Here is a 23,350-nt window from a genome sequence, read left to right as displayed (position 1 = left end):
CATAACTAATTAGAACAAAAATTTTAAAAAGTGCAATATTACTAGGTGGACCACTGAATTAAAATTTCAAGTTTGTGCCTGAGAATCTTGTCTCTCAGGAGTTGGCATAAAAGGTCTTAGAGTATCTGAATCTGATTGGGAAGATTATCATTCACAGATAATCACAGTAACAGCATTTATGAAACTCAATATGCCAGGCCTACACTAAACTCTTTACTTTGATTAATTCAATCTCATGATAACCCTTGAGATAAATACTATTTTTGTCCCTATTTTATAGCAAAGGAAATAAATGAATACAGGTATTAAATATGTCTGATGTCCTATTTGGGCACTAACTGGGACTAGAAGCTGTGTGACGTGATTCCAAAACCTATGCTCTTAACCACTACACTAGAATATAGCAGGATCTCAAGGAAGAGTATCTTGGCTCATACACTGAGTTTAAAAAAAAAAAGACATGAGTGGTTGTGTAGTACAAGCGAATGATGTTGGATTTTTATCTTAAGATAGTAGCAGGTATTGGTACATTCTCAGAGAATTGGAACCTATGAGTTAAGTGGGTCTCAGGTTCTTAGCCATAAAATGATATTATTGAACTAGATAATCTCATAAAGTCACCATCAGCCCAAAGTCTTCTAGGTTTTTTGGTTTGTTTGTTTGTTTGTTTATGGTACTGGGGATTGAACCCAGGATCTCACACACACTAGCAAGTGCTGTAACATGGAGCTTACACCCTCAGTCCTTTTTTATGATTTTATTTTGAGACAAGCTATCACAAAGCTGCTCAGGCTGGCTTAGAAATTGTGATCCTCCTGCCTCAGTCTCCCAAGTAGTTGGGATTAACAGCCATGTGCCACCATGCCCAGCAATGTTCTACTTAAGGAAATGCAAAATGAACAGGGTGATGCCTATTTATACCTTTACTGTAGTGTGATTTTTAAAAAATTAAAAGTGTGTTATGATTCCTTGGTTTTTAACTGTTAACTTTAAATGAATGAAAAATATAAAATTCAAGGATCAGAAACATCCTTCCAAAGTTAGAGAAGATACTGATTTTCTTTAATAAAAGGCCATATTTTGTGTGAAATTAACTCAGTGAAAGGCAGTCATGAAAAATTATAGTTACATTGGCTGGGAGCAGGGGCAAGAAGAGCATGGGATGCTAAAAGAAGAAACTGGAATTAAAAAATGCACACTTCTGGGGCTGAGGCTGTGGCTCAGTGGTAGAGTGCTCACGAAGCACATGTGAGACACTGGGTTCGATCCTCGGCACCACATAAAAATAAATAAATAAAATAAAGGTATACATACATGGAGTATAACTTATTTTTAAAAATGCACATTGCTTGGGAATGCAGCTTAGTGTTAAAGCACTTGCCTAACATGTGCGAGGCCCTGGTCATGATCCCCAGCACCACAAAAAAAAGTAAACAGACACCTGAACTATATTTGGACAAAGACTAGAATGGAACAAGAAAAATAAATGAATGCACTGATATTTTAGGGCAGTAAAATCCTGGATTTTAAAAACCTATTACTCCTACTACTACCTATTATTACTACTTATTATTAAAATGTAGTCCATAGATAGATAAGGGGCATCCTGAGGAGGCAGGTGTTCCCTTGGGAGGACTTAGAGGTTTGAAGGTACCAATGGGAAGAAAGGGTCACCTGTAGTAGTGAGCACCCCACAGCCCCAGGAGCAGCAGCAGAACCAGCACGACCACACAGACCGCCACCACGGTGATGTTCCGCTGCTGCCCATGGCCAGCATGGCGCAGTTCCCACCATCTCAGGTCTCGGTGCTGACATCGCTCCCCGACGTAGCCAATAACACAGCTATAGCAACATACAAACAGAAGTCATCAGAGACCCTGGCCAAGGGCATTTGATAGTCTTCAGACTCAATAGCCAGCCATCTCTGCATTCCCAGACTCATCTCTTTAGAAGCACATGGAAAATCCATCAGGGGTCAGCTGAAAGCACTACGGTTTATAAGTTAATGCCACACAGACTGCCCCTTTTAGTCTGCTTGCCCTGGGATTGATGGAAAATTATTTGCATACTGCCTCTATAAGGTATTACAGAACATTGATTAAAGATCAATTTTTCTTAGGCTAAAATCCTGAGGAGCCACCTTTTAAAACCAACACAAAGCAATTCAGCCCTGAGAGCCAGGGGAGTTTGGGAAACAAATGTTTGGCCAGATTGCAATGAACAAAGGTCAAAGGAAAGAAGAATTTGAAGGCAGATTCCCTCACTTGAAAGCAAACTAAAAGGAAGAACACATGTAGCCCCTGAACAGGAAGCACAACCTAAGGTAGGAAAGAAATTTTTTTCCTTTTTAATCACCACTGGACAATGACCCAAGAGAAGCTCACAGTGATGACACAAAAATTTTCTTATTTTATTAAGGAGAAAATACCTAACAGAGGGAAAAAAAAGGGACATTCACTCACAAATGCCTTACTGTCTCATTAATACAATGTAACTAGAATCATCAGTGATTGATTTACAGTTGAATTTTTCAAAGTAGATGAAACAATGCTGCCATCTAGTGAGAATGCTCATTTCCAGAAACAACTGGGATCTTGGGTAAACAACTGTATTATGATATTTGTTTTAAGAGAATTAACTTTTAAAACATGGCATTACAAATTCCCCAAAGAACTGAAGGGATGAATACACAGATAACTCAAATCAGCTCCTTTGATGGGAAGCAGCAGCCTGGGGAAAAAACACTGAACTAGCTCCAAAAGATCTGTCCATTCCTAGTTCTACCCTTACGTTATCACAGGAGCTTGGCAAGTCACTTTGAGAGAAAGGAGGGAAAGCAACAAGCATTTGTTAAGCCTCTTATGTGTCTGACATCATTACTAGGCACTTCAACACATTTTAGTTTTGATGGCATGTTCTCATTTTACAGGTGAGGAAACTGAAGCTCAAAGAATTAAGTAATTTGTACATGGCTACATAGCTAATGAATGGAAGGTTTGATTCAAGTTACTCTTTTATGTCAAAGCCTGTGTCCTATTATACCATGCTACTTCCAAAAAAGGCTTCAAGCTTTATTTGTAGATGTATAAAAGACCATTAGGTTATTCTAGGCTTTCCTGGGTACTACTTTGATTCTAGCTATCTTTGGTTATAATTATTTACTATCAATGTCTATCAGCCACTTTTAAACTCTTTGATATTAATGAGCCATACCTTTGGACCTCTCAGAGACTTGAGGGTTTTAAGGATGTCCATCACACGACCAAGAATCCTGAGAGCTAAGACAGGTTGCAGTAGCAGAGCCTTTCTGTCTTACAAGGCCCAGAACAGTCCCCAGTTTACGAGGGAGAAGGACACAAATCACGAGTCCTTTAGACTATTAATTGGTTCTTGTGCTAAACCAACAAAAGATTCTCTGGCCAATTAAGTTTGAATTTCTACAGTCAAATAATTTCAAGACATTCTAGATGAAATAAAGGTAAACAAGACTTGATAGTGTGTTGGTGGTGTGCTATGTATCAAGAATTGAAGGTTGGAATCTGAAATGTTTCTCAAATAGATTTGGTCACGCAACCCTGTCTTCAAGAAACATTGCACAGACTGGTGTAGGGGATGTTCATCTAAAGAAGATGTGCAACAGTGTGTCTGGTCAAAGCTAAACCAGAACGAAGGGGGATCTTCTCTGAGCTTAAGAGCTTTGGGGCCTCCTGAGACTCTCCAAGCCAGGAAGGCTTGGAGGAGCTGTGTGGGCACAGATACCTCCATGGCTCACTTCCTCTGCATTCAGGTCTCTGAGGGGAACTCCCACTGTCTCCAGGCAAAGAAGGAAGAGCCGGCCCCTTAAAAACCCTAGAATAAAAACCTGCTCTGTGGCAAAAGATGCAGTGTTTCCAATAAAGCTGGGCTGGAAAGCACTCCCTAGAGTTTTGTTATAGAATTAATAAAATACTAGGTGAGATCAGCAGGGCAAAAGGAGGGAAGGGTTGAATACTTGACTAAACCACATTTTTTTTTTTTACTAAATATACAACTCAAAAACAAAGTTATGGTCCAGATTACTATGTATACTGATAATAGTTTTAAATATTGCTTTTGACTAAAGGTAATTAAATGTGAATGTCATCTAATTTGTCATTTTGAACAAATTCTAGTTTAAAACATTATTAGAGAAATACGATATTTTCATCAGGATTTAATGATAGGAAGAAAAGCATTGTGCTCAAGAACTCATACTAAATGCAATACTGTACTAAATGCAATACAGCAACCTTTTTTTTTTTTCTTTTTGGTCATTGTAATGATTTTTATGACCTGAAGTACCATGGAAGAAAACAAATAAGACCTAATGAATTAGGACACTTGTTTCTGTAATTTCATTACTTGAGGGTATAAGAAATCATGAACAGGTAAAAATTGTTTATTTCTTAATATTAAAGAACATTAATTTCAAGTATACTACTATAATTTGTCAAGTTATCATAGGTTTAAAATTATAGGGGTAAATATAAAAATGAAAGCAGAATTTCATTAGAACTGAGTCATTTTGACTAATATTCACGAACGTTTTTCAAATTTTTGCCATGCTGACATGATTTGTAATGCAAGGTCACACACACACATTCTGTCACAGAATATAACTTCCTCCATAAATAATTTAGACTATGTTTCTGTGCATTATTATTGATAAAATCATTAATGTCTTTAAACTTGTAGTATCTGTTCATGAGAGTCAGAATATTTTATCACTCCTTCAGGCTCGGAGAAAATTATCAATGAGACAGGGGTCTAAACACAGGAGACCTATTTATTTTTCTCTAGTTGGGTCCCTCATATTGCCTGGAAAATGTGAAATTCATTAAAAGTAAGACTTGGTGTAGAACTAGCTATTGTGAGCTTGAGTTTTATTAAAGGCTCCACAGGAAAGGTGTTCTGAGTGAGCCCTGTGGGAATACTTCATTGTTTTATGTCTTCCTCAAATCCGATTTCAGGGTACCATTTTGCCCATGGTGAAACCCTCATGTGGCAAAAAAAGGGATCGGAAGACAATACCTGCAGCTCTCAACAATTGTGACTAAACAATAAAAATGTAAGAATCAACCACTAGGAAGTGAAGAAAAATTTATTTTAGTTTTGAAAAGCAAAGGTAAAAAGTTCAATGTGAATATGTACAACATTTTTGTAAATATAAAAACATATTGTGAATGTTCTCCATTTATTTGACAGAGAATAAATCAAAGTTTTAAGAAATTCTCCATAAACATGTTTTTCAAGCAGAATGAGAAATTTAATTCCTAGACCATTTGAGCAATTATTTAAATAAAAGGAAAATCACCAATTACTTTCCTTTATGTTTACCACTGATGACTGGGAGGAGGTGGTGATATATATGCAAGGAAAGTGCCTTGAGGTGTGCACCCACACACCATAATCTATGTATTCATGTTTTCCTAAGGAAAAAAAATCTAATTATGAAAAAAATCTCCTACATATAATTCTACAAATTAGTGAAACATTATGGACTAGGATAGCACCTTGGTGCTGTCAGGAAGAACTGGACTTACTTGCACGCATAGCTGTCTACTGCTTCAACATACATACATACTCCACCATGGAGGCAGTACCCATCATGTGACTCAGGACATCCTGGGTAACTATTTCTGACCAGATGGTGGCCATCTTCCTGGAGGGTAGGGGGTGGTGTATAGTCTGGAAGAATCATAGACATCACTTTTATTTTCTGTGATAAAGGTTTTTTAAGTATTAATATCAGGAATTAGTTTCTGTGAACAATTTGTGATACCATGTCTCTCAGTAATGGTAGAACTATCAGGAGCAACAAGAGTTTCTCCTTACCAAGCAGACTTTATGCCATTCACTATGAAGTTAACTCTTATTTCTTTAGATATTCTGAGGTATATTGGAGGCAAATAAGAAAATGGCCATCCTAAATCCCCATATGGATTACGTCACTGATCTCATATAAAAGCAAGTCTGTCATTCAAAAACACATAATAACCAGAAACACAAACTGATTGTGTGAAATGATAGCTAGCTTTAAGGTGTCATGGAACAGCTGGTGTTTGTTTGTCTTTAAACTATCTCACCAATAAACAGTCCATTACCCACCAAATCCTGGGAGTCTCAAAATTTTCTCCCATACAATATTTTCTTCTAAAAACTATTAAACTTTTAGGGGAACCCTCAGAGAGCAGACTGTGGCAACTTTAGCAGGAAGGAAATGTTACTATAGCAGAGGAATGCCAAAATGGTAAGATCTCTTTTTGAATGATTCACTACTCTTTAATCCATTAAATCCCAAGTTTTCAATTCTGCAAATATTTCAATAAAATTGATATAGATGCATTAAAAGAGGTGGTAAATTATAATATAGAGCTTATATACATTATAAGTATTATAATATTATGAGTATATTCTTATTACTTTAACATAATTATATTATATATTATGTACTATATTTAAGTTTTTGTAGGTGTTTCACATCTGGGATGATGGGACAAAATGGACTAAAAGAAAAACATCAGGATGTGTAGCTGACTATATAAAGAAAAGGTTTTCAATATCTTTAAGAAGAACAAATTATCTGAGAAAAATAACATGCTAAAAAACAGAGCCCAGGCAAGTGCAGAAATTTCTTTTCTGAGGATGTTTTTTGTTTGCAGAGCTGAGAGGCAAGCAGCTGGCAGTGGGAGGAAGGACCCATCCTTCCAGGTTCTAGGTGAAATCAGCTCCCCATTTAGGGTGCTGAGGGTTAAGAAGATACTGCTGTTATGGGAAAAAGTTCAGGAAGCAAAAGTCAACTGCAATGAATGTTTAAAAAGAAAGTGAAGAGAGTTGGAATGCTAATTTTAGATCAAGAAATAACGACTTTTTATAGTAGCATTTTAAAATCCTACCAAGTGATTATTTTCCCTATTCTCCATCCTTGCGCCACTTCACTGAAGTGCTGCCAGTGGCTCTGTCACTACAGCTGTGCTGTCCAACATGGCAGCCATTGCAAATCAGGATCATTGAGCTCCTGAAATACATCTGGCCTACACCAAAATGTGCTCTAAGTATAAAACACATACCAGATTTGGAAGACTTCTTACCAAAATTGAAAAGAATGTAAAATATCTCATTTTATACTGATTTCATATTAAAATGTTACTATTTGGATATATTAGAATAAATAAAATACGTTATTTAAAATCCAGGCATACTTAAAACCTGCTTTGCCCTGCAAAGTTTTTCCAGGAGCCCCAGGAATCAACATTACAAATCAGGAGATTAGTCACATAGTTAAAGGGAACCACCTGGGTACTCACCTATATTGAACTGCAAGTAATAAAAAAGGATTTATTCCAGATGCTATTAAATTAAGAAGGCCTGGACCATTTCAAGTTTTCAAGCCCAGTATCAACACAAAGACTAAAGTCAGCTCTCCAGCCTGGTCAAACCGAATGATTTCTAGAATCTCTAATGCAAATATACTGGGGTACAGAATTTCCCTGAACCAAGTCTTTTCCCTTCCATCTAGACCACCCACCAACAACCTACCAGGGCAAGACAGTCCAGGTTCAGACAGGCGGCCAGCACACATGCAGGTATAGCCTCCCTCTGTATTTGTACAGTTGGCATTTTCTCCACAGCTATGAACCCCCAGGTGGCACTCATCAATATCTGTCAGAAAAATGGGAATGGGGAAGAGTGGAGTGCAGAGGAAGGAAAGAGTGTTATGCAACTGGAAAGTCCAACATTTTAGAAGGTGGTTATATTCAACTTCATGTTTTCAGAGCCCTACACGTTTTTAGGGGTTCCAATATGAATGCTAGAGAAAGAGATGAACTGAATCCTTGGCTGCATACCCATTCAGGTGCTCTAGGCTCCTGACAGAGGGTTTCTTTCTTCTGCTTGGAAAAAAAGGAGACTTTGCCAATTGGAGTTTGGTAAACTACTTCCAGGCAAACATTTAGAAGTTAAGATCCCAAAATTCATACTTAACTTTTGTAAACAGACATCCAGCCATTGACATAAATGTTATATCAAATTTAACATGTTTGTTTTTTTAACATAAACATGAACCATATAAATAAAGCATCCTTTCTTTCCCAATTACCCCCCCCCACACACACACACACACCCTTTTCTTTCTCAACTGCCACCACCCTAATATTCAGGTAATTTCTGGCTACAACAGTCTCACTATATTTCTGCATTCCATGTCTTCTGCAGGGCACTCCTAAACACCAATGCCAGATAATTCTTCCTAGACCAGGATGATGATAACCCATTACTGCACCTCTTCACTGAAATGCTGCCAGTGGCTCTCTGTTCCTACCACTGTGCTGTCTAATATGAAAGCCATTGCAACACAGAAGCATTGAGCTCCTGAAATGCACCTCGTTCACACAGATCTGCTGTAAGCATAAAGCACATACCAGATTTGGAAGACACAATGCTAAAATAAAACATAAAAATCCAATAATTTTATGTTGATTACATATTAAAACATTCATATTTTAAATGAATTAGAATAAATAAATGGTTAAAATGAATTCCAACTCTTCCTTTTTGTTTTTTTCATGCGACTACTACAAAATTTAGTATGAAATTTGGCCCAGAGAAAACACGAATGACTGGTCCTTGGGTTCTAATCTTGCACAAATGTAACCCAATCCATCTGTTAGGGACTGAATAGTGTCTCCCCACAAATTCACATGTTGAAGCCTTGACTCCCAATGTATCGTATGTTAAGATAGGGTGTATAAAGATTAAGGTAATTAAGGTTAAATGACATCGGAAGGGTGAGGCCCTAATCCAATAGGACTGGTGTCCTTAAAAGAAGGGGAAGAAGCGCCAGAGTGGTTTCTCCTTCTGCACACCACAGAGGAAAAGCTGCGTGAGAATGTGGCAAGAAGGTGGACGTCTGCAAGAGGGAAAGATCCTTCACCAGAACCAACCAGCCAGCTTGTTCATCTGGGAATTTCAGCCTCCAAAACTGAGAAAACAAATTTCTGTTGTATAAGCTATAGTCTATGATACTTTAATACTTTGTTATGGCAACACCACCCCACCACCCAACCCCAAACCTATTATCTACTCACCAATAAGGTATATGATTTTTTGTGCCTAGAATACTTCCTACCTTCACATTTTTGTCTGATTAATATTTACTCATTCCCCACAGTCCCTCTAAAATGACATTCTTCCATGAAAGAGTTCCCAATACCTCAAACATATTTCTTCCAGTTTTAAACTTCCACTATGATTTTTATATCTCTTATAATGTACATCTTTCTTAACCACTTATCACAGCTGTGTTTCTTGTAGATCATATTCTCCTTGCAAGAAGACTGGCTCCCTCATCCTGGCATTCCTCACAGTTACTAGTACTGTATCTTTGCACCTAATATGAACCAATACAATATCTATCACATTATGTTACTGTTCTGAATGGTTCAAATTGACTCTTTTTTTCTAACTGGCCTCATGTTGTAATGTCAATGAACTATCAACTCGAGACAAAGAGTGAGCTTTTCTGAAAAGCAAAAACAAAAATGTACCCTTGCCATGAAACACAACTATTTCCAGTAGTAAGAACAACACTTTCATATAGCACTTATGTGTCAGGCATGGCTGAAAGCAATATATTCACCTATCTACATACAGGCAGAGAGACAGAAGATAAGGACCAAGAGAGAACAGGAGCAAGCACAAGTTTCCATGGAGTCTGAGGACTCCATGCCAACCAGGCAGGTCAGACCATGACATCCATAGCACATCTTAGATGTGGGTTAGTAACAGAGAATCAAGAGTTTAAACATTTGAGAAAGGATATCTTCTTTTCAAAGGAAATTAAATATGAAGTCTGTTTGTGTAAATTATCTATGAGCCTTCTTAATTAGAATGGTGACATTTTCCTGACTGACAGCCAAATATGTGCTTAAAAGAGCATTTTCAAATGTCTGTGGACTCCACAGAACTAATCTGATAAAGGTTTGGTTTAAACCATCCAGATCCAGAAAATGGATAGTTATGATTGATACTTCTTTTTTAACTTAACATGTGGAAGAAAGCACTATCGTTTGAATTTCTTATCAGGGCATCTGGCATGAAAATATTTTTTTATGTTTTCAGAAAAAGAAAACACTGGAAGAAAAATTTTAAAGCCCTATGAAACCTCAGATAACCACTGCAGCAGGAACGGGTGCCTTCAGGCAGGTCTCCACTTGTACAATATACTATGCCACTGACACCTGGAAAGGTGGAAGACAGCCACAGAGTGAACTCCCAACCTGACAGGCCTCACCCAGATCTTGGTAGAGGATGGTGATTATGAAAGAGGTTTCAATCATTCTTACTTCTATCTGAATGTCAGTGGCTTGAGTCTCCTGCCTATTACACATCAAGAAACCCAAAGATCCCTTTCAGGGAACCACACCTCCTTTTCTCTGAAGTAACTTCCAACAGCCCCAAATCAAATTTGCAGTTCACCACATTCCAGATGCCAAATTCAATGACAAAGAAATGTCCAACTCCCCCATGACGGCTCAAGGCATGGAGCACTGAGAGACACTGATGTCACTCAAATCCCAGAGAAAGAACAAAAAACAGAGAGGTAAATAGCCTCCAGTGTCAGAGGCTTGACACTGACTAGTGTAGCTGTAATACAAAAGTGACTATCAAGGAATGAAATATGTCAGAACAGGTCATGTGACTCCGCTTCTAGTCTTGATATGTGTATCACCCCAATTACAACCTGTCTTTTCTTGGCCCACCACACCCACGATGTTTTGTGATTCTCCAAGGCTTTCTTCCACCCTCCTGCGCCAACCACTCTCTTACCAAGACAGTGAATTCCATCTCCTTGGTAACCTTGGGAGCATCCACAGACATAACTGCCTTCTGTATTGATGCATTTGGAGGAGACAGGAGGACAAACTGTGCTACCCACCTCACATTCATCTATATCTGTGGGCAAAATTGTGCATTAGATAAATATTTAGGCTTGGTATAAATAGCAACAGTAGGAAAAAATAAACAAACTTGTATTTTATCATACGGCTGTTAACATACTATTTGCAAATATCATGCAAATCTGAACTTGTGAATTAATTTCTCCAGAGTTCTTACCTGTGCAAACAGTTAAATATGTGTAAGTAAACCAATTCATACCATAGTTTCAGATCATAAGGACTGATATTTTTTTCAGTAATCACTAACATATCATTTTGATGCCATTGATAAAAAATATTAACCTATCCATGACAATCTATTTATTTGATTAAAACTTTGGCTAAACTTCTGTGGGAGAAAAAAGTTCTGGGGCTGGGGTTGTGGCTCAGCGGTTGAGCGCTCGCCTAGCACATGTGAAATCCTGGGTTTGATCCTCGGTACCACATAAAAATAAATAAATAAAAAATAAGTGTTGGTGAGGATGTGGGGGAAAAGGTACACTCATACATTGCTGGTGGGACTGCAAATTGGTGCAGCCAATATGGAAAGCAGTATGGAGATTCCTTGGAAAACTGGGAATGGAATCACCATTTGACCCAGCTATCCCTCTCCTCGGTCTAGAACCAAAGGATTTAAAAACAGCATAATACAGGGACACAGCCACATCAATGTTGATAGCAGCACAATTCACAAGAGCTAAACTGTGGAACCATTCTAGATGCCCTTTAGTAGATGAATGGATTAAAAAAATGTGGCATATTACTCAGCATTAAAAGAAGATAAAATCATGGCATTTGCAGGTAAATGGATGGCGTTGGAGAAGATGATGCTAAGTGAAGTTAGCCAATCCCAAAAAACCAAATGCCAAATGTTTTCTTTGATATAAAGTGAATAACTCATAGTTGGGTAGGGACAGGGAGCATGGGAGAAATAGACGAACACTAGATAGGGCAGAGGGGTGGGAGGGGAAGGGAGGGGGCAGGGGTAGCAAGGATGGTGAAATGTGATGGACATCATTATCCAAAGACACGAATTGGTGTGAACATATTTGATATACAACCAGAGATATGAAAAATTGTGCTCTATATGTGTAATAAGAATTGTAATGCATTCTGCTGCCATTTATTTTAAAATATTAATAAAAAGAGAAAATAAATAAATAAATAAAAATAAAGGTATTATGTCCAACTACAACTAAAAAATAAATATTAAATAAATCACATAAAAACATTCTGTTTTCACTGGAATTTGTGAATTTGTAAATTTGACTTGAACTTAAATTCTTGCTTCTGAAGCTCATTATAAATTCTTCCTCTTAATGTCAACTGCATTTACTGTATAATTTTAATATAAACTCATTATATGTTAATATTATATGTAAGTATATTTATGTTTCATATTTTCTATGTATGTCATCCATATTTTTAGATTAACATCAAATTACTATTTAAATCTGTGATTACATAACTTCTTCTGAAGATTTTGAGTCATTAAGAGCAAAAAGAATGTTTCTAATTCACAAATTTTCAAGTATGTGTATTTAGCCTTTGCTCTTACCAGAACATAGTTTTCCATCCCAGGTAAATCCTTTCAAACACTGACAGGTGGCATTCTCTCCCTCTGAAACACACTGGGCATGGCTGCCACATCCCATGGGGGAACAGTCATCTTCATCTGCAAACAGCAAGAAACCTAGGCAATTATTTCCAGATCTTAAAGGAGAAAATGGACTTTAACATCCTGGAATCTACAAAGCGTTCCAGCACTTTCTTCCGCACATTCTGGTACAAGCTAATCACCAAATAGAAACATTCTGTTGACCTATAATCTATATCTACAGTAAAGTATCTATAAGCCATATGTTTCTGTTCACATACTCTCAACAAACTTTAGTCTTAAAGAATTATTTGGTATTCAAAGAGCCTTGTGGGAACTTGCTTATATTTTTTAAGAGAATCTGCAAGTTCAAACTATAAAATTGCTAGGAATAAATAGACTGAAATTTCAAAAGGTTTATTACTTATTTAACAATTCCCAACCATTATGAAATATAAAGGTATTCAATCCAAAGATAGACAGACTAACATGTACCAAATAGATCTGTTCATCAACACAGTAAAGAGATTAAATAATAGAAAGATTTATTGTCAATTTACTAATATCATGTCTCACATATAATAGAATATGTATGTCACAAGGTGTTTTTATTATCAAGATTTATGCAGTGACTTGCAAACCTCCAGGCACTTCTACAAAGTTATGAACCATACAAGGAAATGGCTATAAATGGATCATTTCATTTCATATTCTATTTAAGTACAAATGCCCCCAGGGGACAGTTACATGTTCAGCCATAAACATGAGCAAGTTTGTCTTCATTTTTTGCCTTTTTTGCTTTAACTGCTTATGTATATAATCATTCTCCAAATGCCACCACCACCCCCTTTTTTGGAGCTGGAGGATCTGATATGCCACAGTAAAATATAAACTATCATCTGTCTATTCACTGCTAAGTTTGCTCATCTAAGTACAGAAGAGATCAAAGAAGCCCCTTGTGCCCCTATTTCAAAGAAGGTCAAATGATCTAGGCAGGATGGGAGTGCCATGTGATTGCAGGTACAGGGCAATTTCATTTTCTTAGGTACTTGAGCTAGAAGATTTCTCTAATGAAAACACAAGTTTCAAGATTTCTCTCATGAAAACACAAGTTTTCATGCTTGCTTAGTCATCTCTAGTCACTCATGATTCCTAGGATGGGTAAGTTCAGGTTAAATGAGTTAATCACTTGAATCAGCATATATTTGGAAGACTAGCTCCCAAATCAAGGCTGCTCAGAGCATAGAGTGGAGAGTATTCAATTATGCAAGACATTTTAAATCTCTTGCAGAATTATCCTTAAATTAGAATATGATTCAGGGTTTATTTGGTAACTTGCAAACCTCAAGTCAGCTTTGCATAATGAAAAACAATGAATAATTAGAGAAATGCAAATCAAAACTACTCTAAGATTTCATCTCACACTAGTCAGAATGGCAGTTATCAAGAATATAAACAACAATAAGTGTTGGTGAGGATGTTGGGGAAAAGGCACACTCATACATTGCTGGTGGGATGCAAATTGGTGCAACCACTTTGGAAAGCAGTATGGAGATTCCTAAGAAAACCTGGAATGGAACCACCATTTGACCCAGGTATCCCACTCCTCAGTCTATACTCAAAGGACTTAAAATCAGTATACTACAGGGACACAGCCACATCAATGTTTATAGCAGGTCAATTCACAATAGCTAAACTATGGAAGCAAACTAGATGCCTTTCAATAGATGAATGGATGAAGAAACTGCGGTATATATATACATAATGGAATATTACTCAGCATTAAAAGAGAATAAAATTATGGCATTTGCAGATAAATGGATGGAGCTGGAGAATATCATGCTAAGCGAAGTAAGCCAATCCCAAAAACCAAAGGCTGAATGTTCTCTCTGATATGTGGACTCTGATCCATAATGGGGTGGGGCGGGGATGGGAAAAATGGAGGAACTTTGGGCAAAGAGTAGGGTGGGGAGGGGTCATAGGGCAGAAAAGATGGTGGAATGTGATGAACATTATTATCCTAGGTACATGTATGACTGCACACATGGTGCGATGCTACATTGTGTACAATCAGAGAAATGAAAAGTTGGGCTGCAATTGTGTACCATGAATCAAAATGCATTCTGCTGTCATATATAAATAATTAAAATAAATAAATAAATAAAAAGAAAAGCAATGGATATGCAGTTGTGGAAGGGGGACTCTAGAGCCAAAGTTCCTTCCATTAAAAATTAGTTCAGGACAGAATGCGTACATTCACCTTCTGCTTTAAAATACATGTGGCAATTTCTGCTAGGTCTATTTTTGTGTAAGGACCAGAATAAAAAGAGATATATTTTTAAAAATCCTCTGAGAATTTAAAAATATTATACATATTTAAACAAAGGTGATAAAGAAGGAGGTCATCATAACAACCTGACAAAAAATTAGCTTTGTCAGGACTGAGGATGTAGTTCAGAGGTAGAGCATGTGCCTAGTGTGTGAGTTCTAGCACCACCAAAAAACAAAAAACCTACCCTCATCACAGTAGAATAGAATCTGGGGCCTGTTAGTAAAAATAAAATTCACTTAAAAGTACCTAATATGCCTCAGATATGAATGAATGTCAAAAGTAGAGTGATAAAAATGTTGACAGGCTAAGTAAGGCAGGAGTATTACAAGTTCAAGGCTAGCTTCTGCAACTTAGTGAGACCCTATCTCAAAATAAATAAAAAGGGTTGGGAATGTGGCTCAGAGGTAAAGTATCCCAGGATTCAATTCCCAGTACCATTAAAAAAAAATAAGAATACAGGCAAGGTCTCTGCTTTCTTACATAATAATTGAAGTATTAATGTGACAAATGTGATCAAGAACTATACTGAGATATACTATACTATAGAACTATATACTATCAAGAACTATATACTGAGATATACTATACTATAGAACTATAGAACTATAGTATAGTGAGATATACTATACTATAGAACTATACTAAGAGCTAAGAGGCAATCCCACCTGTTCAGACAGGAAGGCTTTCTAAGCAAGAGAATATTAATACTGAGACAATGCAGATAGGACTTGGAGAGGTTAAAAAGAGCACTATAGGCCCAGGAAACAACAAGGCTATTGTAACTAAGAGGCCCTGGAAAGCTAAGGACAAAGGGCTGGTGACTGAGGGCAGCTGAACAGGGCTTGATGGGCCACACTAAGAATTTTAGATTTTGTTCTTGGATTCTAGGGCTAGAATACAAGGCCCTATACTTGGAGTTTTCCTTTTTTCCCCCCTAAATTATAGAAAGATACTTTGTTGACTTAAAAACTCTCACTATAAAACATAAGTAAGACCTTTAGCCTAACCCAGATGGAACTAAATTTCACAGAGCAGGACAAAACAGAACACAATCCAAGTATGGAAAGATGAGGTCTTTTCTATCAAGATAATCAATTTGTCTGTTCTGCACTAGGCATTGTGTAATCTTCAGGTATGAAGCCAAACACAGACTATTATATATGTGTACACAGATCTTTTGTCACTTGGTCACTTCCCTATTCCCACCATATGCCTAATCTACTATCTGTCATTTATTTTCTTTGAGTCCTTCAAACATAAGTCTTTCAAATTATGCTCTATAAACTTCTAGGGATCCCTAGTGACTTTAAAAGGATATATGTCCTGCTAATATTAATTGATATGGTTTTATTCTATTATATTGCTTATCTCTACATCAGACGTGACCTTGCACACTAGGACTATATTTAGCTCATCTTGGTATCTCTAGCACTTGGCATAGTGTATGCACAATAAGTTGTTAAATAAATAATTTTCCTAATGTGACCAAGTGTTCTAGTAATTCTTACTTTAGCATAAATTATTTGGTCATAATTTCAAAAACCTTGGGTTAAGTCACTAATTAATATTACTTAGTCTCAGTTTTTGCATCTTTGAAATGATGAATTATAGTAAGAACCAAAATAGAGAATATATTTAAAGTACACAGCAAATGACAATGCTTTATACAAATTTTAGTTATTATTATTACTAAAAATATGTACCTCTTTATATTTTATCAAAAATCACACTGATATGGTATGGGGCATGAAGTCCTCAGAGCTCTTTATATCTTCTAAGTAGTCTGCAGACCACAAAAGTCAGGGAAATCCTTCCTTAAATATCCTAATATGGAGTTTTCAAATTTTTTCTTTTAAGGCATAGACAGTTTGTTAAAACAAACTGCTATTCAGTAATATAAACAAATAAAATGTTTCAAAGTCAAGGTGAACTACACTGATTGATAGACAGTAACCTAAAGAGAAGAAGGGGTGGGGTTTGCAGAAGCTCTAGGGCTCAGTGCGAAAATCACTGGCCTCATGAATAAATACAGAACACAAAATACTCAGGTTCCCTAAAGTTGTTACACACAAAACAAATTATTTGACTTTTTTTTAAAGAGATAGAGAGAAGAAAGAGAGAGAATTTTTGATATTTATTTTTCAGTTTTCGGTGGACACAACATCTTTATTTTATTTTATGTGATGCTGAGGATCGAACCCAGCGCCCTGAGCATGCCAGGCGAGCGCGTTACCGCTTGAGCCATATCCCCAGCCCATTATTTGACATTTTGATGATAAATGTGCAACACAGAAATAATTCTAACATTTTGTTTGTTTGTTTATGGGCTTTCCTCAGGAACTGATGCAACCGACTTACATTTGCTCATCAATTGCTCTAACTTGATGCTAGTGGAAGAACAGCTAGATGATCAAACACCAATACTATGTATGGATGGGGATATTTAACTCTATTCTGTTCTAATTTTGGCCTTTGTTTCCAAGTTATATTTCCTCAAAAAACATTAAGTGCAAAGACTTTCAAAATGTACAGTTCATGTCCAGACTAATGCAGATCTGGACAGGCCATTCAAAAGAGGATTTGAATCCAAAGTTTGGATTCATTAGCTTTGTATAGATTTAACTAATGTTAAGCGACAGAGATAAGTCAGAGTTTCTCATTGGTAGAATGGAAATTGTCAGAACAAAGCTGTAGAGAATCCATTATTCATACCTGACACCATTATTTCAGCCACTAGTGTATGCTGAGATTCTGTGATGTTATCTTCCGATGCTCTAGTCCTAGAGAAGGCATCCAATGGTGTTACCTGATTACCTAGATCAGCTTCACCACCTGTTGAAGACCAAAAGATACAACTGATTTAGCTCTTTGAAGGAATATTTAATTTATATTCATGGCTATTCCTTGGTTCCAAGTTCAGACTGGCTCTTTGAGGTAAGAGGATTCAGAAGAAAATGTCCAGGTTTGGTGGCTTAGAAAACCTTACCCACTATCCTACCCTCCCAGTTTCCTTCAGTACCCTTGGTGGTTTGGTGGGGGCAGGGAGCCAGTAGAAAAGAAAGACAGGACTCATTGGCAAAAAACAATGAGTAAAATACCAGAATTCTTATGAAAATAATCAGTGCATAACCAAAGACCACCAAAACTAAAGGTAAATTGGAGAGATGATCTCCCTGACTCAACTTCCATAGTCGCCCCTTTTCCCTTTAGCCTGCTTTCATGTTTATATCAGCCTGGTTTTAAAATGTTAAAGGGTATAAAGAAGGGCATATTGAATTCAGTCATGGGATCCACACACCTACCCCCTCCCCAAAGTGGCAGAAATGGATTCCCTAAGACAGCAGTTCTCTACAGTGCATTCCACAGGCCCCTGGGGTCCCACTGCATAGAATCCATAAGGTCAAATCTGGTTTTAAAATAATACTAGGTTATAATTTGCCTCTTCTCATTGTGTTCATACTGGTGCTGATATGGCAAAAGCAATGGTGGGCAAAACTGTTGGTTACACAACCTGAATTAAGGTAATGACATCAAATTCCATCGGAAGTTGCACTAACATGCACTTTAAAAATTCCTGCTACTAAGGAGTCAGATGCAGGAGGATTGCAAGTTTGAAGCCAACGTAGGAAACTTAGTGAGATCCTATCTCAAAAAATAAAAAGATGTAGCTCAGTGGCAAAGCACCGCTGGGTACAACACTGACACCACAAAAAAAAAAAAAAAAGTTTCACAAGAAGCTCAGGATAAAGCAATAAGAATTGTTAATTTTTAAAACTCTTGACCATTTTTTGCTCTTGAAAGTATGCTCATTTAATTGTTATAAAAATTACTATACTAGTAGATAAGAGATTTATTGTTACAATTTTGATAAAGTTATAAAAATTTTATTTTAATTTTTAATCACAAATATTAAAAGACATAATTCATACAAACAAAAAACTCTTTTGAGATTCTCAAAATTTTTTAAGTGTGTAAGATTATGGGTGTGTGCCACCTATAATCCTGAGACTAAGAGGCATAAAACTGTTGTTTTAAGGCAACAAAATAAGAGAAAATTCTGAAAATTCAAAATATTCAGCTCCAGTCCATGTATAGATAAATTCATTTATTGTCACTATGTCACTAAGTTATGTTTATATTGTACCTAACAGATACATATGAATTCTCTAAGAAATTTTAATACAATTTAAATTATCTTTGGTATATTTTTGGTAGAAAGATATCAAGAAATGACTCCAATATTCCTCGATTGTTTGGGCATTACTGAAGGGAGCCAAGTGAATTACATACCACACTTGGTTTACTCTTCCTTTTTCTTTCTCAAAATCATATTTAGTTTGTAAAAAAGGTGGTCAGGGTTGGGGATGTGGCTCAAGTGGTAGCATGCTCGCCTGGCATGCACGTGGTGCTGGGTTCCATCCTCAGCATCATATAAAAATAAAATAAAGATGTTATGTCCACTGAAAACTAAAAAATAAATATTAAAAACTCTCTCTCTCTCTCTCTCTCTCTTTAAGAAAAAAAAAAGGTAGTCACTGGACATGGTGATACACACCTATAATCTTAGCAACTCAAGAGGCTGAGGCCAGAGAATCACCGGTTTGAGGCCAGCCTTGGGAACTCAGTGAGACCCTGTCTCAAAATAGTTTTTAAAAATGAAAAGGTCTCCGGGTTGGGGGTGTAGCTCAGTGGAAGAGTGCTTGCCTAGCATGTGTGAGGCACTGGGTTCAATCCTCAGCACCATATAAAAATAAATAAATTAAAATAAAGGTACTGTGTCCACCTACAACTAAAAATTAAAAAAAAAAATGAAAAGGTCTGGGGATATAGCTCAGTGGTTTAATTCCAAGTACCACCAAAAGATATATAACAAAAAAAACAAACAAACAAAAAATAGTAGGTACTAAGCCTTTTCAGGTTAGACTTCCCATGCTTATTTAATATTCTGTTATATTTTATAAAGGACTTTGTGGTTTCCTATGATCTGTCATATGATAGGGAGACTGCATATTACTCCTCTAAAATTGAGGACATAAAACTTCTAAACAAAATTTCTCAACATTTTTGTGAGATGATAAAAATGCTGTAAGGCAGGCCCCAAATGGCTGTAGTTAGGCTCCCACCTCTAGGCTTCAGGTGTTTTCTGTGTGTAGTCAAGGTCATCACCACTCTAATTCAAAATATGTACTCAAGTACACAAACATTTGTTTGTGAGCACTGTCCGAGGTAACCTGTAGGCAGTCTGCCTTCTTCTTTTTTTGGCCTGCATTTAAAAAAGGCCTGAGGAAATGGCTTGGGGGCAAAATGGAACTGACTAGGGGCTGAAGCTGGAGCTGGGAGCTAGGGGTTGGGGGTTATTGCCATCCCTGAATAAAGTATATCTAGATCCCAACTGTGTCTTGCATCTTCTTCCATCTGCTGGATCCCCAATCTGTTTCTCAGGATCTGAACTTCTGTACAACAAATGCTGACTTTTATTTCCAAGCCTGTGTCCACTCCACAATAAATAGGAAAGTAAGGTGGGGAGAGCAGTTGGAGCCAAACACACTCTTAACACTCCTAAAAATGGGAGTTTTAATAATATAAAATATTAAAAATCAGCAAAAGCTGCAGAGGGATGGATATACAGCTATACTCCTAGGCCCAGGTAAGAAAATTTAACTATATAATCTACTACATTACCTGCTAATATCTGATGACCCTTCAGAGCCAGACATGTTTTCCCATCTGGGGCTTTCCTAAAACCTTCACGACATGAGCACTGAGCAGTTCCAAACCTCTCTTGACAAATATGTTCACAGCCCCCATTCTGATGTAAGCAGGGATCTGCACCTAGTAGAGAAGAGGTTAATTCACAGATGAGTTTGTAAAGGATGCTATTGATGGAAATCACAGTCCACAGCTTTTGGGGAGAGCAGCTGAGTGTATCAATAGCAAGGGAATGTCAAGAGTTGTTTCAGAAGAGTTCCCAAAAGGAGCCACTGATTCTAAGGTACGCTCAGAATGCGATGACCTTGTGAGTATTTATTGAGTACAGCTAGTAATTTTATTCAAAAAGCTCTTTAGTCAGATGTGATTCTTATTTCCTGACTCATAATCTAGTCACACTGACAAAAGACAATTCAGAAAGAAGAGCTACAGTAAGAAGCTAGATGCTTCCTCCACTTGCTTATTCCTCTCCAACATTCACTTACTGGCATGTCAGGGGGTGGGGAAAAGCCCAAGTGTAGGTGGAAGCTTCCACTGCAAGCACCTAAAATGCCTGTCCTTGGTGCCTTTTGCCTGAGGGTCTTTGAAATTTGAAGTAAAAGCTACTGGAGAAAAGATGAGGTTGGTGAGATAAAGCCGAGATTACCAACACTACCAAATTAGGGATAAAACTTAAATCACCAAACTTCAAACTGTCTTAATCAAAATGAAGTAAAAATCTTAGAAAATCTTAATATTTATGCAGATTAGTGAAAAATGCAAAACCCCCTCTTCCCCACTGTTGGCTGTCAATTAGAATAGTTGCAGATTCCAGCCAAGGAAAGACTGCATAACATCTCCAGTGTACCTGGTTTTGCCAATGGATGAACCACAACCAGTGAGGAGGGCTTCAGCATGCTGCCTCGGAGACGTACCCTGTTTTTGCCAGTCCTCTTGTTCACCCTTATTATCGATGGCATAGCCCAATCTGAGAACCACACGTGATCCTCAAACACAGCTACAGCAAATGGATGACCTGGAAGCAATTCAAATTTATTAAATATGCCTTCATGATCTTTTTCAGTGAATATTTACAAGAAGACAAATCTTGAAATCTACATGATTCTTACACTAATCAGTTCTTTACTGTAGTTGCTCAATGAGAACCCCTATGATGAGGGAACCACATTTTAGAATGGGAGCCTCGTGGTTGAGGTCCTAGGAAAATCCAGAAATGATTGTCTTAACAGAACCTAGAAGAAAGAGGTCAAGGCAGGAATGTTTGATGCTGAACACACCTAACACTCTTTACAAACTAAAGCTATTTTGCTGCTCTTTGCCTCAGGTTCCTTGTCTTTTGAATGGTTGTAATAAGCAGTAGAGCAAAATCACAGGTTGCTGGAAGAATTTTTACAATTTTGAGGTAACTGAGTGTTTCTTCAAATTCTGTTTCTACCAACATATCTCCCTGAGTTAGGCCCCCACCTCCTTTCCTCTCTCTCCTCTTACCTAATTCTAGACAGTGACTGTGCTCCTGGTGTCATCCTTCCCATCTTCTATAGGGTCTTATTTCATCAGCAATTACCTCTATCTCCTACACAGTCACTCTCCTCACTCCACTAGCTTCTTTCCCTCAGTCTACTCGTATCCTCTCTTCTGTCTTAATTTCCTCACCTCCCTGAACCCTCTATCTTTTGTCTCTTTCCTAAAGAAGGTTTTTTTTTTTTTTTTGAAAGAGTCATGTATTATCTGATGCCTCCATTTTCATGGCTCCTAGTTATTGACCATTTTGTGGGCTTCCTTGACCCCTCCTCAAGCAAACCTACCTTGCATACCATTAAAACTGCTTTCACAAGGGATCCAAGTACAAGAAAAGCATTAGAACATTTTCACAAACTATCTTCAGCAGTTAAACACTAAAGCTAAGGAAACCCAAGTTTGGAAGCTTGAATCATGTGTATTCACACTTCCCAGGCCAATCTTTTTGCAAATGAGCAAGAGATTGCTGGATTAGAATAAATGTCTCCCTCTATTGGCAGCACACTCAAATGACTTGTCCTGGCAACAGTGAGTCCACTCATCACTGTTGCCCAAGATGTATAAGATTCACTTCAGTCTTTAGCCCTTTGTCCCAAATTATCAGAAATACAAACAGCAAGGGAATTTTGTTTCATAGCTATAGTTTTTTGTTTTTGTTTTTGTTTTGTTTTGTACCAGGGATCAAACCCAGAGCACTTGGGGTCTTGCTAAGATGCTGAAGCTGGCTTTGCACTTTCGATCTTCCTGCCTCAGCCTCCCAAACTGCTGGGATTATAGGCATGTGCTACCAGGCTGGGTGCTATAGTTCTTTTTATCATGGCAAAAACACCTTACACTGGGACTGCAAATTGGTGCAGCCAATTTGGAAAGCAGTATGGAGATTTCTTGGAAAGCTGGGAATGGAACCACCATTTGACCCAGCTATTCCCCTTCTCGGTCTATTCCCTAAAGACCTAAAAAGAGCATGCTACAGGGACACTGCTACATCGATGTTCATAGCAGCACAACTCACAATAGCAAGACTGTGGAACCAACCTAGATGCCCTTCAATAGACGAATGGATAAAAAAAAATGTGGCATTTATACACAATGGAGTATTACTCTGCATTAAAAAATGACAAAATCATAGAATTTGCAGGGAAATGGATGGCATTAGAGCAGATTATGCTAAGTGAAGCTAGCCAATCCCTAAAAAACAATTGCCAAATGTCTTCTTTGATATAAGGAGAGTAACTAAGA

General features: G+C 37.4%; 1 protein-coding gene across 1 annotated transcript in view; it reads right to left on the bottom strand.

The window, feature by feature from the left end:
* Window positions 1-23,350, bottom strand: part of Egf (epidermal growth factor) — a 91,878-nt gene that overhangs the window by 7,586 nt on the left and 60,942 nt on the right. The window contains 8 exon segments of the mRNA XM_015484643.2: window positions 1,675-1,842; window positions 5,562-5,706; window positions 7,558-7,680; window positions 10,846-10,971; window positions 12,514-12,630; window positions 17,597-17,716; window positions 20,567-20,716; window positions 21,441-21,608. Coding sequence (XP_015340129.1) covers window positions 1,675-1,842; window positions 5,562-5,706; window positions 7,558-7,680; window positions 10,846-10,971; window positions 12,514-12,630; window positions 17,597-17,716; window positions 20,567-20,716; window positions 21,441-21,608 — 1,117 coding nt within the window.

The sequence above is a fragment of the Marmota marmota genome, unplaced genomic scaffold (assembly GCF_001458135.2).
Source record: "Marmota marmota marmota unplaced genomic scaffold, marMar, whole genome shotgun sequence".
Lineage (NCBI taxonomy): Eukaryota > Metazoa > Chordata > Mammalia > Rodentia > Sciuridae > Marmota > Marmota marmota.
This window is presented reverse-complemented; position numbering and strand designations above follow the sequence as displayed.